This window comes from Telopea speciosissima, chromosome 8 (genome assembly GCF_018873765.1).
Source record: "Telopea speciosissima isolate NSW1024214 ecotype Mountain lineage chromosome 8, Tspe_v1, whole genome shotgun sequence".
NCBI classification, from domain to species: domain Eukaryota; kingdom Viridiplantae; phylum Streptophyta; class Magnoliopsida; order Proteales; family Proteaceae; genus Telopea; species Telopea speciosissima.
In genome coordinates, this window is record NC_057923.1 from 13559053 (window position 1) to 13575037 (window position 15985).

The 15985-nt window shown below is 40.2% G+C and overlaps 1 protein-coding gene across 1 annotated transcript in view; it reads left to right on the forward strand.

Annotated features, from left to right (window-relative positions):
• LOC122672142 (nuclear pore complex protein GP210) overlaps nt 1-15985 on the forward strand; it is a 108733-nt gene that overhangs the window by 8682 nt on the left and 84066 nt on the right. Inside the window, exons 6-8 of the mRNA XM_043869638.1 lie at nt 10882-11061; nt 11268-11406; nt 11505-11653. Of these exons, the coding sequence (XP_043725573.1) occupies nt 10882-11061; nt 11268-11406; nt 11505-11653 (468 nt within the window). The remainder of the gene's footprint in view (nt 1-10881; nt 11062-11267; nt 11407-11504; nt 11654-15985) is intronic.

Genomic DNA, 15985 nt, shown 5'->3' on the forward strand with positions numbered 1-15985 from the left:
CATCTATGCATAGTTGTCACGGCATTGGAGGGGGCCTAGGCGCAAGGTGACACCAACAAGGCAACCAAGGCGTTTAGGGTGCCTGGATGCCTAGGCATCGCTTGTCAACTATGCATATATCACTATTAGATTTAGAAATTTTGGGATGTCTCTAGCGCCAAAGATGGTTGACTTAAGGCCTTGTTTATCTATGCATAGTTGTCACGGTGTTGGAGGGGGCCTAGACGCAAGGTGGCACACGGAAACCAACAAGGCGACCGAGGCTTTCAAGGCGCCTGGACACCTAGGTGTCGCTTGACAACTATGCATGACTATTATATTTAGAAATTTTGGGATTATTTTATTCTATTTTGGCTGTCAAAATTTTGATAAATTTTAATGAAGTCCCATATAAAATTTATTGGTGAAACCTGAATTCATTTTTACTTGCAGTAATTGTTTTATGAAACGAGAGGCTTTGGTTGTTATACCGCAACCTTGTGCATGTATATTTTTCATGCGAGGCCTATGCATATTTTTAAGTTCCTTTTTATTAGGCTTAGAACAACTGAACAAGTTTGATGCAGGGGGATACCTAGAAACTAGGGCTCCTACATGGGTTGCTACTTAGGACAACTAATGGGTTAAAACTCATAGGACAGCAGGCAACAGAAATGGGTAGCAGCAGCATATACAGACTCATATGCATGAATAAAACATTGAAAAATCTATGCAATAATGAACAATACAGAATAGAACTCATGGCATCATTTCCACAAACATTTGATCGGCAAAATGGGGAAAGGGAAACAATATATAAATTACCAAATCAAGTGCAGAGACCTTTCAATACTCTAAAAGAATTCATGCTGTACTAGTCCTAGGCATGCATTCCAATAGAGAATAAGACATAAGGAAGTATGAAGAAGATGCACCAAAACTAACAGCAGTACAAGTGCATATCAGGTCAGAAAATAAAAGGGTTCCAGATTCTTGATTAGTAAATATGACAGGGAGGGGAAGGGTGGTGATGAGCATGCATTCGGGGTAGGGGAATAAGGTAGGGTAGGTGATGTGATAAACAGAAAAACTAACAGCAGTACAAGTGCATATCAGGTCAGAAAATAAAAGGGTTCCAGATTCTTGATTAGTAAATATGACAGGGAGGGAAAGGGTGGTGATGAGCATGCATTCGGGGTAGGGGAATAGGGTAGGGTAGGTGATGTGATAAACAGAAAAAAAAAGAAAAGAAAAGAAAAAAACTGAGCAGGCCTGGCTGGAGAAGAGGGGAAGAAGAAGGGGGAGGGGGGAGAACAGAAATCACTTACCTGTTGTGCTGCCGGAATAGAGGAGAGAAGAAGAAGATGCTAACCCACTTGAGAGAGAGATGAAGAGGGGGGGAGGGGGAAGACTGCTTCACGCAAGAAGGAAGAGGAGCTTTCAAGAGTCCAAAAAGTTTTCATTTTTTTCATTCAACATTTCCTGGCCGGTTGGCCTGTACACAGCTTAAATAGAAAAATAAAAACAATAGAAAATTATTGACCTCCCCTTGGGAAGACCAACACATAGGGAAACACACCCAACAACTGAGCTGTTTCCTAAAACTAATGGAGCACAAGTTCCAAGAAGTCCACTAGTCTTTGACTCAAACAACTTAAAGGGCTGGTCCAAGTGGGCCTGGGTTTGGGCCTGGACCAAAATCACAAAAGCCCAATAGCCTTTGACTCAAAGAACTTAAAGAATTGGTCCAAATGGGCCTGGGCTTGGACCAACATTACAAAAGAACCACAAATTGAACCAAAAACTGAACCAAAAAGAAACTGAACCAAAAATTACATATGACCCAAATTACAATAAAAGATTAAAGTAACTTAGGCCAGCAAAAGTACTCCAGATCAGCACCACAATCCATCACGAAAGAAATCTCCATCCAACCAAAGTGAGCCTGATCCAAGCTGAAGATGTCTGCGCAGTCTTCGTTGGTAAACTCTTCAAAAGTCTTTGGGAATGGGACTGATGTCCCCATCAACTCTCCCGGGCTTTGAAGAGTTCACCTCCGATGAATAAAAACTCAAGTAGCGCTCAAGCATGTCGGGGTTGAGCTGTCGAAACTCCTCGATAGGAATCCAAGTGCAATCAATCTCTGGGCGATTACGTCACTTAACTAAGAACTCTCGGGTTCCTCCGTCACGTGAAGAAACAATCCTTTCATCAAGGATATCCTCAACTTCTTTTGTTCCTTTAACAGTTTCGGGCACAGGAGGCAAAGGGGTGGATGGAAGTGGAGGGGCAGGGACTGAAGTGTCATCAACAATAAATGGAAAGTCCTCAAGGTCATCGGGGTAGAAAGGAGCATCAGTAGGGGTGCTGTGATAAGGGGCAAGATCTTCAACATTGAAGATGTTATTGATTCCTATATCAGAAGGTAATTCCAAGACATAAGCATTAACACTTACCCTTTTGAGAATTTTGAATGGACCTGCACTACGAGCATGCAATTTGCTCGCTTTTCCTTTGGAGAATCTTTGTGGCTTGATTCTCACCATCACCATATCACCTTTTTCAAATGTTTGTAGTCGTCGACACACATCAGCCCTAGACTTGTATTGGTCATTACTCAACGCAATTCGCTGCCTTATACCTGCATGTAAGTCATGTATATGCTGTGCAAAAGACTCGGCCGACGGGGAGGTTCTAGAGCTAGACATGGCTGGGATAAGGTCAATGGGTGCCTTGGTTTGGTAACCTAGACAGACCTCAAAAGGAGACATACCAGTAGTCCTATTCTTAGAGCTATTGAAAGCAAACTCTGCTTGGGTGAGGATTCTGTCCCAACTGTTAAGATACTCTCCAACCAAACAACGTAACAAATTTCTGAGACTCCGATTGATGACTTCAGTTTGACCATCAGTCTGGGGATGGAACGCAGTGGAGAAACGGAGTTGAGTACCCATCATCCGCCATAAGGTTCGTCAAAAGTGGCTTGTGAATTTGACATCCTTATCAGACACTATGGTTAAAGGCAGACCATGATACTTGACGACCTCATTGAAAAAAAGTTTGGCCACATTGGATGCATCAGCAGTTTTTGAACATGTGATGAAATGTGTCATTTTTGAAAACCTATCCACATCCACAAAGATAGAGTCGTGTCCCTTTGAAGTTTTGGGAAGACCAAACACAAAGTCCATGCTAAGGTCTTGCCATGGAGCATGTGGCATAGGAAGGAGAGTGTACAAGCCAGTGTTCTTCTTTTGTTGCTTGGTAGACTGGCATGTATGACATTGACTCACAATTCGAGAAACATCCCTTTTCAAACCGGGCCAAAAGAACCTATCTTCAACAAGAGTGGTGGTCTTGTCTCGACCAAAATGTCCAGCGACTCCTCCAGCATGCAATTCCCAAATCAGATAATCCCTAAGTGATGTCCTGGGAGGCTGGGAATGCATAGTTTGACACTTTTAAACAGAAACCCATCCTTTAGTAGTAAATCCGAACGAGTAATAGGAGGATCTTGATTCACTGAAGTGAAAATCTCACTAAAATCAGGACAAGTGGGTTATTGGTCCTTGATTCACTCAAACCCTACTACCTCAATGCTCATTGTTTGGAGCAAAACATTAGTTTGGTGCCTAGCACTCATGTGCTTGAACAAGATATTGACTCGACTCAACGCATCTACTGCAGTGTTCTCAACACTAGGTCTGTGCTTGAGTACAAAGGTGTACTCTTGAAGAAATTCGACCCACTTAGCGAGTTAGCGTGCCTTTGATTGAGCTTTTTCTGGGCACTTAAGTATTTCAGGGCCTGGTGATCTGAAAACAACACGAACTCTTGCGGTAACAGATAATGTTGCCAATAGCGCAGGGATTGCACAACCGCATAGAATTCTTTGTCATATGTGGAATAGCGTTGCTTGGCCTCATTTAGCTTTTCACTGAAATAAGCAATTGGGTGCCCTTCTTGTCCTAAGACACCACCTATTCCGACACCAGATGCGTCACAATTGACTTTAAAAACTTTGGAGAAATCTGGGAGACGTAAGACTGGTGCTTCCGTCATCAATTTCTTTATCTCCATAAAGGCCTTGGCAGCGTTTTTAGTCCAAATGGAACTCCTTCCTTTTCATGCAATCTGTGATAGGAGACATGATGGAACTAAAACGATAAATGAACCTTCTGTAGAAGGTGGCTATACGTGAAAGCTTCGCGCCTCGTGAACATTGGTAGGCTCGGGCCATTCAACAATCGCTCTGATTTTCTCAGGATCAACAGCTACTCCTTGAGCTGACACAACAAATCCTAAGAACATAACTTGATTACTCATGAAGGTGCATTTCTTGAGATTGACATAAAGTTTAGCCTTCAGTAGTACCCTAAAAACTTGTTGTCATTGATCTAAGTGGGAAGACATGGTGTTACTATAGATGAGGATGTCATCAAAGTAAACCACTAAGAACTTGCCAATAAATAGTTAAAGCACTTGATTCATAATCCTCATGAAAGTGCTCGGTGCATTGGATAAGTCAAAGGGCATAACTAACCATTCAAAAAGTCCATCCTTCGTCTTGAAGGCTGTCTTCCACTCATCCCCGGGTCTAATCCGAATTTGGTGGTACCCGCTCTTGAGGTTAATTTTTGAAAAGGTGGACGACCCCGCCATCATATCCAACATGTCATCAAGTCTAGGTATAGGAAACCTATACTTGACAGTGAACTTATTGATGGCTCTACTGTCGATGCACATTCTCCAAGTGCCATCCTTCTTGGGTGTGAGTAAAGCAGGTACTGCACACGGACTTAGACTATCCTTTATGAATCCCTTTTGAAGAAGCTCATCCACTTGTCGTTTGAGCTCGAGATGTTCTTTAGGGTTCATACGATAGTGGGGCAGATTTGGCAAAGATTAGCCAGGAACTAGATTGATTGCGTGTTGGATTTCACACATTGGTGGTAGCTCATCTGGTAACTCCTCAGGGAATAGTTGTTCAAATTCCTTCAACAAGGGTTGCATTTCTCTAGGAGCCTCAGTAAATTTGCTTGACTATTCAGCTTTACTTGGCTTGGGAACTAGAGCGTAGATAACCCCCAACTCTTTACACTCACTCTCAAACTGCTGTTGATTTAGAATGTTGAGTGTTTTCTTTGGAGCTTGCTTGGAGGTACTACCCTTGTGTTCGGGGACCTTTACTTCCTTGGGTGCACTAGGTGTCAGTCTAATCTTTTTCCCTTTAAATTCAAAGACACAGGTGTTAGACTTCCCATAGTTTGTGACATCTCGGTCATACAACCAAGGTCTCCCTAAAATGATGTGGGCAGCGTCGATCTCTAGGACATCGCACCAAACTCTCTCCTCATAGCCCGCAAAATGCAAAGGGACTAAATACCTAAGAGTGATAGGAATAGTAGATTGATCTACCCAAGCGACTTTGTATGGCTTTGGATGGGCTTGAGGTTTGAGTCCCATTCTAGCCACAACACTTTGAGAAACCACATTCATGCAACTTCCACTGTCAATAGCGACACGACAATTCTTACCCTGATGACAGGTGTAAGTGATGAAAATATTGGTTTGCCGCCAATCATCGTCGCTTTTGGGTTGCGAGACCATGCATCGAACAACACCTAATTGGGAGGTATTGCTCTCCTCTTGTTCTTCATAAAAAATGATCTCATTTGGATTGTGATCCTCAAACTCATCATCCTGACTCTCATCTTGGTTTACACTCTGGTCTTCCTCTTCAAGATTCTGGTTCCCAACGTAAAGATTCCTGTTGGGGCAGTCTTTGACATAATGGCCAAATCCTTGACACTTAAAACATTGTTGTTGACTATTCTTTTTGGGTGCTGTACCCAAAATGCCCTTATCCTTGTTGTTCTCAAACTGACGAGGAGAGTTGCCAGTTGTGTTAGCGAAACTTGAAGAACCTTGAAAAGGCTTTTTGGCATTTGACTCTCTACTTTGGAAATTCTTCTTTTGAAGAAAGGTCCTCATGGATGACTCAAGTTCCAAGGCAACTCTAAAAGCCTGATGGACATCTCGAACCATGTGTGGTGCCATGCGTGTTCGAATGTCTGAATTGAGTCCAGTAAGGAACCTGGAAAGGGTCTGTTCAGTATCTTCTCGAGTGCGACCCCTGATTTTCAATTCATTGAACTTGCTCATGTACTCAGTTACAGACAACTTTCCTTGCGTATGGGTGTTCATCTCATTTAGAAGTTGAAGCCTATAGGTCATAAGCAGAAACTCCCTTTTGAGTCTCTCTTTCATTTCCACCCATGTGGACACAGGCTCAATTCCTAAGTTCTGCTCTTGGTATTCTAGTTTTGTCTAGAAATCTTGGGCTGCTCCTATGAGCTTGATTTTGGCAAATCGGAAGCGAACTTCCTCGGACATTTCATAGAAATCAAAATATCTGTCCATTTGCCTAATCCAATCCAATAAGACTTTGGCGTCAATTTGCCCATCATAGGAGGGGCTTCAACCTTTACCATTCTCCTAATGTCAAATTCTCGGTCTTGGGGTTCATAGAATTCCTCATCCCTATGCGGATGATAATTCCTTTGAAAATGATGCCCTTGAGGTCCTCGACCTCTTCCTCTACCTCGACCACGCCCATTGCCTAGGAAGTTATCCTCATACCTATCATGATCATCAATGTTACGATCATGCTCTTCAAGTTCTTGTTGGGTTACTTCTTGTCTAGGTCTGTTACCTTGAACAGTGTGGTCTTGTCGCATGGATGTTTCCATGACATTAAGTCGGTCTGAAATTTCTTGGATAGCTCTTAAGGTTTCTTCATTCTGTTTGAAGATCCTATGTAATTGTTCAGGTGTAATGGTAGAGCTATTGGAGCCTGGCATGTTTTGGTATGTTCTACCACTCCTGGTGGACATACAAGGGATCAAACACTTAGATTAGGACTGTCAACAACTTAGGAAAGGAATTGCTGTACTCAAGGTTGTTCACATTGAGGTGGGAACCGAAAGGATAGAACTATGGCAAGGTGTGGGATAGATTGCCCAAATGTAACAGCAACCTAAGATAGCTTAAACACAAGCTCTGATACCATGTTGATGCAGGGGGATACCTGGAAACTAGGGCTCCTACATGGGTTGCTACTTAGGACAACTAATGGGTTAAAACTCATAGGACAGCAGGCAACGGAAATGGGTAACAACAGCATATACAGACTCATATGCATGAATAAAACATTGAAAAATCTATGCAATATTGAACAATACAGAATAGAACTCATAGCATCTTTTCCAACTCAAGGAGATGTACGCTACTCTATTTTACTCACTTTAAAGCAATGCAAAGTGAACCAAATTAATTAAAGTGTGGAATTAAACTAATGATAATTAAATTAACGTATCCTAACTCACAAGCATCTTGCGAATTGAATTGGCGTCCTAACACACAAACATCTAACCTATCAATACTAACGCGGATTCGAAGGAATAAATTGCAGCCACACACCATAACCACATAAAAAAACTAAACAAAAGAAAGAGATTAGAGAGGGAGAATGAGACTAAGAGATTAGAGATGTGTAACCCGAAGGGGCTTGAACTGGACTGAAATTACTCGCTTCTACCACACTTGATATGGCGCTACCAAATATGAAATTAAAACAAAAATAATTAAATTAAAATCCTAACATAATGCATGATAATAATAGTGAATAAAAAATAAAAATCCTAAAAGCATGATTGAATTAGAGAGGTAGAGAATGAGAATGAAAATAAAAATAATGGAGAATGAAAATTCCTAATAGAATGGAGGGATTAATGGAGATGAGACTACTAATAAAATAAAACTAATAGAAGAAGAAAGAAGTAGAGAATAAGAAGAAGAAATTAGAAACTAGAAGAATTAAGAGGTTAAGAAGAAGAAGAACATAAAAATAAAAATAAGAACTTGATACTCCTTTCTACCAAAATTGAAAGTGCATGAGCTAATTAGGCTTTGCATGAATATAGTTGAAGAAGCTTGAACACTTGAACAATCCTTGCATGGCTTCCTCTTCTAAGTCTCTTATTCTTCTCACTAGAATTAGAAGCCTAGACTAAAAAGCTTTAAAACTAAATTAGAATTAAATTATTACAACCTAATTGAAAACATAAAATTAAAGCATGAATCAAAAGCATTGCAACAATGGAATTGAAATCATAAAATCAAACTAGAACTAAGAAAGCCAAAAACTAGAAGAAGAGAAGAAGAAATTTCACTAATTAATTAAACTAAAAATTGCACTAAAAATTGAACTAAAAACTGAACTAGAACTAACTAAAAATTAACTAGTTACAACCCAAAGGGCAAGGGGTATTTATAGGGGGAAGGAGAGGAGAAGGGAGAAGAGAGAAGAGGTAGGAGAAATATTCCCCAAGAGAAGAGAATATTCTGTTCTCCTTCCTCCTTTACATTACTTGAATCCCAAGAAAAAAGAGAAAAATAGAAAGAGGGAGAGATAAAAATCTTAGCTACATAAACCTTCTATTTTCCAAAAAGTAACTTTCTAATTCTATTCTTGTGCTTCTTTTTCTTTGCTGGAGTCTTCTCCAAGTCATGTGATCAAGGCATCTTTGACTTTTCAACCTTCCATGGATGAGAGAATATTTTTCAAAAGAAATCTATCCAAAGTAAAATTCTTGTAATGCCCCTTGGAAATTTGGAGGAGAGAGAGAGTGAGGGTGATGACTAGGATTCCCTTCAAGAATAAATAAAATACCCATTCTGCCCTTCAAAAAACGTGGAGAATGGGGTGCTTATATAGGCCTCACTGTTGCATTCCTTGCGAGAAAAATCACCCAAAATAGACCCAAATTTCGTCCAATTTGGAGTTCGGGAGACCAAGATATCTCAAGTTGAAGTTGGACTGCTCCAGAGCCCTTCCAAATGGAATCTTTCGGCTAACAGAAAAGATAACTTCTGATAATTGTGCTAAAGCCCCTCAAATCCGAACTTCCGCTTTACTTTGTACCCGATCGATTTTCGATAATTACAAACAAACCCCTACATGCCATTTTCGCGCGTCGTTACGGAAACGGCCGTAACTTCTTCGTTTCAACTCGGAATCAAGTGCCGTTTGAACTGTTGCGAAGCTGACTCGATGGGCTACGCATCCATACTATTAACACCTCAAAATTATGCTAAGGGGCCCACTGTAATCACGTTCAAATTTGACTAATTGGCGTGATTCTTTCAGTGCTCAATCCAAACTTGATTTTCTCGACTCCTGGACGCTTCCGACTACTGCCAAACACCACTAAACAGCTTAAAAATGGCTCCTTGGCATCATTTGCTCCATTTTCACAACAATTCACCTAAAACCTGAAAACACAAACAAAGACCTCGAGTAGTTCCGTTCCAAGTATAAAAATGCATGCTTTATGACCCTAAGATTTCACACATAAATGTGCTCATCAAAAACATTGAAAAATCTATGCAATATTGAACAATACAGAATAGAACTCATAGCATCATTTCCACAAACATTTGATAGGCAAAATGGGGAAGGGGAAACAATACATAAATTACCAAATCAAGTGCAGAGACCTTTCAATACTCTAAAAGAATTCATGCTGTACTAGTCCTAGGCATGCATTCCAATAGAGAATGAGACATAAGGAAGTATGAAGAAGATGCACCAAAGCTAACAGCAGTACAAGTGCATATCAGGTTAGAAAATAAAAGGGTTCCAGATTCTTGATTAGTAAATATGACAGGGAGGGGAAGGTTGGTGATGAGCATGCATTTGGGTAGGGGAATAGGGTAGGGTAGGTGATGTGATAAACAGAAAAAAAGAAGAAAAAAAAACTGAGCAGGCCTGGCTGGAGAAGAGGGGAAGAAGAAGAGGGGGGGGGGGGAAGAACAGAAATCACTTACCTGTTGTGCTGCCAGAACAGAGAAGGAGAGAAGAAGAAGATGCTAACCCACTTGAGAGAGAGATGAAGAGGGGGGGAGGGGGAAGACTGCTTCACGCAAGAAGGAAGAGGAGCTTTCAAGAGTCCAAAAAGTTTTCATTTTTTTCATTCAACATTTCCTGGCCGAATGGCCTGTATACAACTTAAATAGAAAAACAAAAACAATAGAAAATTATTGACCTCCCCTTGGGAAGACCAACACATAGGGAAACACACCCAACAGCTGAGCTATTTCCTAAAACTAATGGAGCACAAGTTCCAAGAAGTCCACTAGTCTTTGACTCAAATAACGTAAAGGGCTGGTCCAAGTGGGCCTGGGCCTGGACCAAAATTACAAAAGCCCAATAGCCTTTGACTCAAAGAACTGGTCCAAATGGGCCTGGCCCTGGACCAACATTACAAACGAACCACAAATTGAACCAAAAACTGAAACAAAAATTACATATGACCCAAGTTACAATAAAAGATTAAAGTAACTTCGGCCAGCAAAAGTACTCCTCTAGATCAGCACCACAATCCATCACGAAAGAATTCTCCATCCAACCAAAGTGAGCCTGATCCAAGCTGAAGATGTCTGTGCAGTCTTTGTTGGTAAACTCTTCGAAAGTCTTTAGGAATGGGACTGATGTCCCCATCAAAGTCTTTTTCATATTTGTGGCCTCTTAGGACTGTGGGTGTTTCCCTTAAGCCTATTTCTTGCTCTCATCAAGTTTCTCCATATTTCTAATTTCTTTTGCGTTTCTTAACTTTTCTTCAGCTATATTCCTTATATATGTAATACTCCTTTTTTCTGTAATATTATTGACTTGTTATCTGTGGCAGTTTTCTTTGTTAACAGTTATCAACTGATGGATTATAAGATTTATTCGTAATCTTCTTTCTCGTTTTTATTTTAGTTAATGACTGTTCAATCATTTATTTAATATTTTCAGTTGGTTTTCTTTTACTTAAGAGCTCTTACCCATGTAAACAGAGTGATGATGTTAAGTTGGACTACAATCAGCCTGCATATTGGGATACATTCTTGGTGCCAGATGGTACTGCTGTTAAACATGGTTTGCAGTGTCCTAAAATTTTAAAAGCAACTTCCGAGGGACTAGGAAGATTAATTGCTTCCTTGGCTTATCGTAGGGGACGTGCAGAAACAACAGAGGTGACAGCTCTTTTCTGGTTATTTTATTTGTTTTAGAAGAAACCAAGAAGATAAAAGAAGGAAAAACTGTGAAAACAGCATTGTTTCCTTAATTCTTTATCATGGTGGATGCAAAAAGTTAGTTGAAGGGAGGGAGTGCTGGGATCTTGTGAATGCAGTACTGTTTAAGAAGTTTTAACTGCTCTGCTGGTGATTTTCTCTTACAGGTTATCAAGGTTGTGCAAGAAGTCATGGTTTGTGATAAATTGAAATTTAAACTGGGCAACACAAATGATTCCTCTCATAGCATTCGCCTTCCCTGGGCACCTGGGGTTTATCAGGAGATGGAGCTTAGGGTGACAGGAGGTCAAATAGTTTTTTTTTTTAACTTTTGTATTTTTTTTTTATGAATCACTCTAATCTTGATGATGTTGATGGAACTGGTGATTCACTAACTGGTGCAGGTTGTGCGAAAACATTCAATGATTATAAGTGGTACTCTTCTGATGTGGCCACTGTGTCTGTATCTTCTTTTGGAGTTGTTCAGGCGAAGAAGCCTGGACAAGCTACTATTAAAGTGATGTCTGCTTTTGATTCCATCAATTATGATGAGGTATTGATCTTGCGTAGCATTTTTTATTTTTATTGCCCCCATTACTGTTCTCACACTGGCAAATCGGGTTAGCAAGATCAAGGCAAAGTTGATTTTTATCTATGCTCTGCTTTTCAGTTGATGTTTTCTTTCTTGCTGTTGATAAATTTCGTCTCTTAACGCTGGCTGCTTAGTTGGGAAGAAGTTCGGTTTGAGAGGACCTTGAGGAACTAATGCTGAATCAGATTATAGGGTAACGGCTAGTCTCAAAGAGAAGATGATCATGTGGGCTTTGAGATGTGAATACATTTTCTGGCTTTTTCTACCCGTACTAACATAAAAAAGGCTGGAGGTTGCTTTTTCCATAAGTTCGATAACTCCTTCTTTCTTTTTATAGCCTCCCTTTGTTGAGCCCTTGTATTGTATAGTGGATCTTTCTAATGAATAAAAGCCTTTTGGATTATCAAAGGGGGGAGGGGCAAGGTGAATATAACAATGATAGATGGGGTATGTCCAAAGATGACCTCATGAAAAAGAGAGAGAGAGAAATTGATGTACATATAGGTTGGCTGTTTTAGACTTTTCTCCATAGGCATTAACATGCATAATTGTCCCAAAGTGATCTAAAGTATGTGTATAGGTTCCAACAGAACAAGAAAGATTTGAAGCAGTTGTCCCATGATGTAGGAATGAAAGCCGTGACATGAAGCAAAAGTTAAATGAGGTGATGGATATGCAGTATACTAACAAATTTTTACAGCAAAGGGACAACTGTAAGGCAGGATATGGGGAATATTAACAAATACGGTATTAAAAGAGGTGGTTGGTAAGAAGTACTTCTCCAAATTTGTTTGGATGATTCAAAGATTTCTGAGTATAATATTTAGGAGTGTTGGAATATGGGTATTAAGATAACTAGTCTAATCAATCTAGGAGAGATCGATCTTGAAGGGAAGAGATGGAGGAAGGCAAAAATCAAGCTCAAGGAGGGAGATCGATTTTTGGAATTTGGGATTTATTTCTTAGGTATCGGTTTTGGCTCTGATACCATGAAGAAATAATTGGAATGGCTTATCAATGTGATAGCCCTCCATGATTTATTTATAATTGATTTGGAGAAAATTCCAGAATACAGCAATTACAATAATACCCTAATTAACTAGAATAGAGAAAAACAACTAGAATAGAAAATACCCCATGGGTCGACCCATGTTACATTAATACCCATATTCCAGCCGAGACTCTTTTTCTCCTCAAGTCTCTACTGTTTCATGGGGGCGGTACTTTGAGGTTATCAAATAATGATCTAGTACCTGCCCTAGATCTTACCTCCTTTTTTATCCTATTTTATGATCTCCATACAGATTGAGATCAGTGTTTGAAGATTGAAGACTTGCAGATTTTTTTCTGGACACAATATTCATTAGCCACGATAGATCTGCAATTTTTTTTCTCAGAAGTTCTCGGTTGTTGGAGTTCTCGGCATTCCAGGATTCTTATTGGCTTTCATCTTATTTTTCCCATCAGTTTTTCTGCACTTTAAGATCAAAACCACAAAGGATCAGGTCTTCTCCAACAGAGCCGAGAATTATTTTTTTGCAGGAAACGATATCTACAATTTTTTGGCACATCATCTTTGTACTTTGGGCTCTTATTCCCTTATTTTTTGATCGATAGTCTCATCAGTATGCCTGATTCAGACGTATCTACTATATCCACTGGCCCATCTGTTACATAAGGGAATCATCATGATTATCCCTCTTTTCCAGCCAGCCCAGGGAAGCTCGATGGTACCAATTATTTACTCTGGTCTACATCAGTCTTTCTCTCCATTGATTCAAGGGGCTATAAGGGATATATATATATGGTACTACTGTTAAGCCAAGTGATGCTGGTTCATTACAAGATAAGTGGAGTTCAAGTAACTCCCTGGTTATGTTCTTTCTTCTAAGTGCTATGACTCCATCCATTGCCCGTGGCTATGTATTTTTGAATCTGCCGCCAAAATTTGGAAGGCTGCTAAAGATACCTATTCCCAGGTAGGGAATGATGCACAAGTTTATGATATTCAAAGAAAAATCCATGCAACCAAACAGGGTGAACTTACTTTGTCACAATACTACTCTGAACTCCGTAGTCTATGGCAAGAGCTCGATTACTATGATAACTTTCAACTTGATTGTCCTTCCGATATTACAAAATTTCAGCACAGGGAGGATAAATTCAGAGTATATACTTTTTTGACTGGACTTAATGTGGAATATGATCAGCTTCGGTCTCAAGTTTTGAGTCATTCCCCTTTTCCCAATTTGGAGCAAGCCTACTCTATAATACAGTTGGAGGATACTCGTTGTTCCACTATGTTACTACCCATACAGCCAGAGAGATCAGCTTTAATAACTTCTGGGGGTGGCTCTTCTAATACTGGTACATGTTCCTCGTCTGAGAAGGAACCTCTTAAATGTACCCATTGTGGAAAGGAACGACATACTGTGGATTATTGCTGAAAATTGCATGGTCGGCCATCTGATTCATCTGATGGTCGTGGTGGTGGTCGTGGTCGAGGCCGTGGTCGTGGTCGTGGTGGTACACAGGCCAACCTTTCTGAAGCTACTGAAACAACCCCTAATACCACACTTTCTGCAGAAGAACTTGCCGTATTTTGTCGTATGATGACCAACTTTGGGTCCCTCACATCTTCATCTGCATCTGCCTCTACCTCGACTGTGGTGCCCTCGTCTGAATCCAACCTTGTTTTCTCCAAACCAGGTATTTCTTTTGCTGGTCATTGTGCTTCGGCATTATCTCATCCTTGGATAATCGATTCCGAAGCCACTGACCACATGACTGGTACATCAAATTTATTTTTTCGTTATTCTCCTTCTTCAGGCAAAGATAAAATTAAAATAGCCGATGGTTCTCTTTCCTCTGTATCGGGGTAGGGAGCTATCCATTGCTCTCCTTCTTTATCCTTGTCCTTTGTTTTGCATGTCCCTAAGTGAACTTCTAATTTGCTTTCTATTAGTAGTTTGACATTTGATCTCAATTGTAAAGCTATTTTTTATCCTTCCCATTGTGTCTTTCAGGACTTGCGGACAGGGAGAACGATTAAAACTGGTAAAATGCGTGGTGGCCTTTATTTGCTTGACGATGATTTTATCTTTAGTACTGCTGCCAAGTCTAGACAGGCTCTTACTGCTACTTCCGTTGACCATCATTTATCTGAATTACATTGTTGGCATCGCCGATTGGGACATCCACCTTTAGGAACATTAGCTAAAATTTTTCCTGGTTTATTTCAGCATTGTAATCCTCAAACTTTATTATGTGAGGCTTGTGTTTTTGCAAAACAAACTCGTTCTATTTATTCTAGTTCAAATAAAAGATGTTCCAAGCCTTTTTCTATGCTTCATTCTGATGTCTGGGGTCCCTCACGCACATCCTCTATTTCTGGTTTTAAGTGGTTTGTCACATTTATTGATTGTCACACACGCACCACTTGGGTTTATTTAATGCGGCACAAAAGTAAAGTGTTTTCTTGTTTTAAGGTTTTTTATAGCATGGTTCAAACTCAGTTTCAAGCCACCATTCAAACTCGTCGGAGCGACAATGGTCGTGAATATTTAGACAGGGCATTTCAATTATTTCTTGCTACTCAAGGTATCATTCATCAAACTAATTGCGTTGACACTCCACCCCAAAATGGAGTGGTTGAACGCAAAAATAGACATCTTCTTGATGTAGCTCGCTCCATTATGTTTGAAATGCATGTTCCTTCTCATTTTTGGGGCGAGGCTTTTCTAACAGCCGCTTATCTTGTCAATAGAATGCCCTCTCGGATCCTTATAAATCCCCTCTTGATCTTTTAAAGGGGTCTTCCTCTTATATTATTCCTCCAAAGATTTTCGGGTGTGTTTTGTTCGAAACCACTATGCCCATGGTAAACTTGATCCTCGCGGTCTCCGCTGCATTTTCATTGGTTATTCTCCCACCCAAAAAGGGTATAAATGTTACCATCTTCCATCGTGTCGTGTTTTTGTTTCCATGGATGTTGTTTTTCATGAGGCTGTGGCCTTTTTTCCCTCCTCGGCACCTCTTCAGGGGGAGTCTAGGGGAAGCAGCAGGTTCAGCCAGAGAAAGATTTTAATCAGCAATATTATCGAAAGAAAAAAGGGCAAGGACAGCCCACCACTGCAGTATTACCAAACCAAGAGTTGTCCTCTGAACCAGGACCGAATGAGACTTTCTTTGGTAATATTTCTGATCCTTTAGATTCTTCTCCTTTGGATCCCTCTCCTATTATTTCTGATCCATCACTTGACCTACCCATTGCTCTTAGGAAGGGGAAAAGAT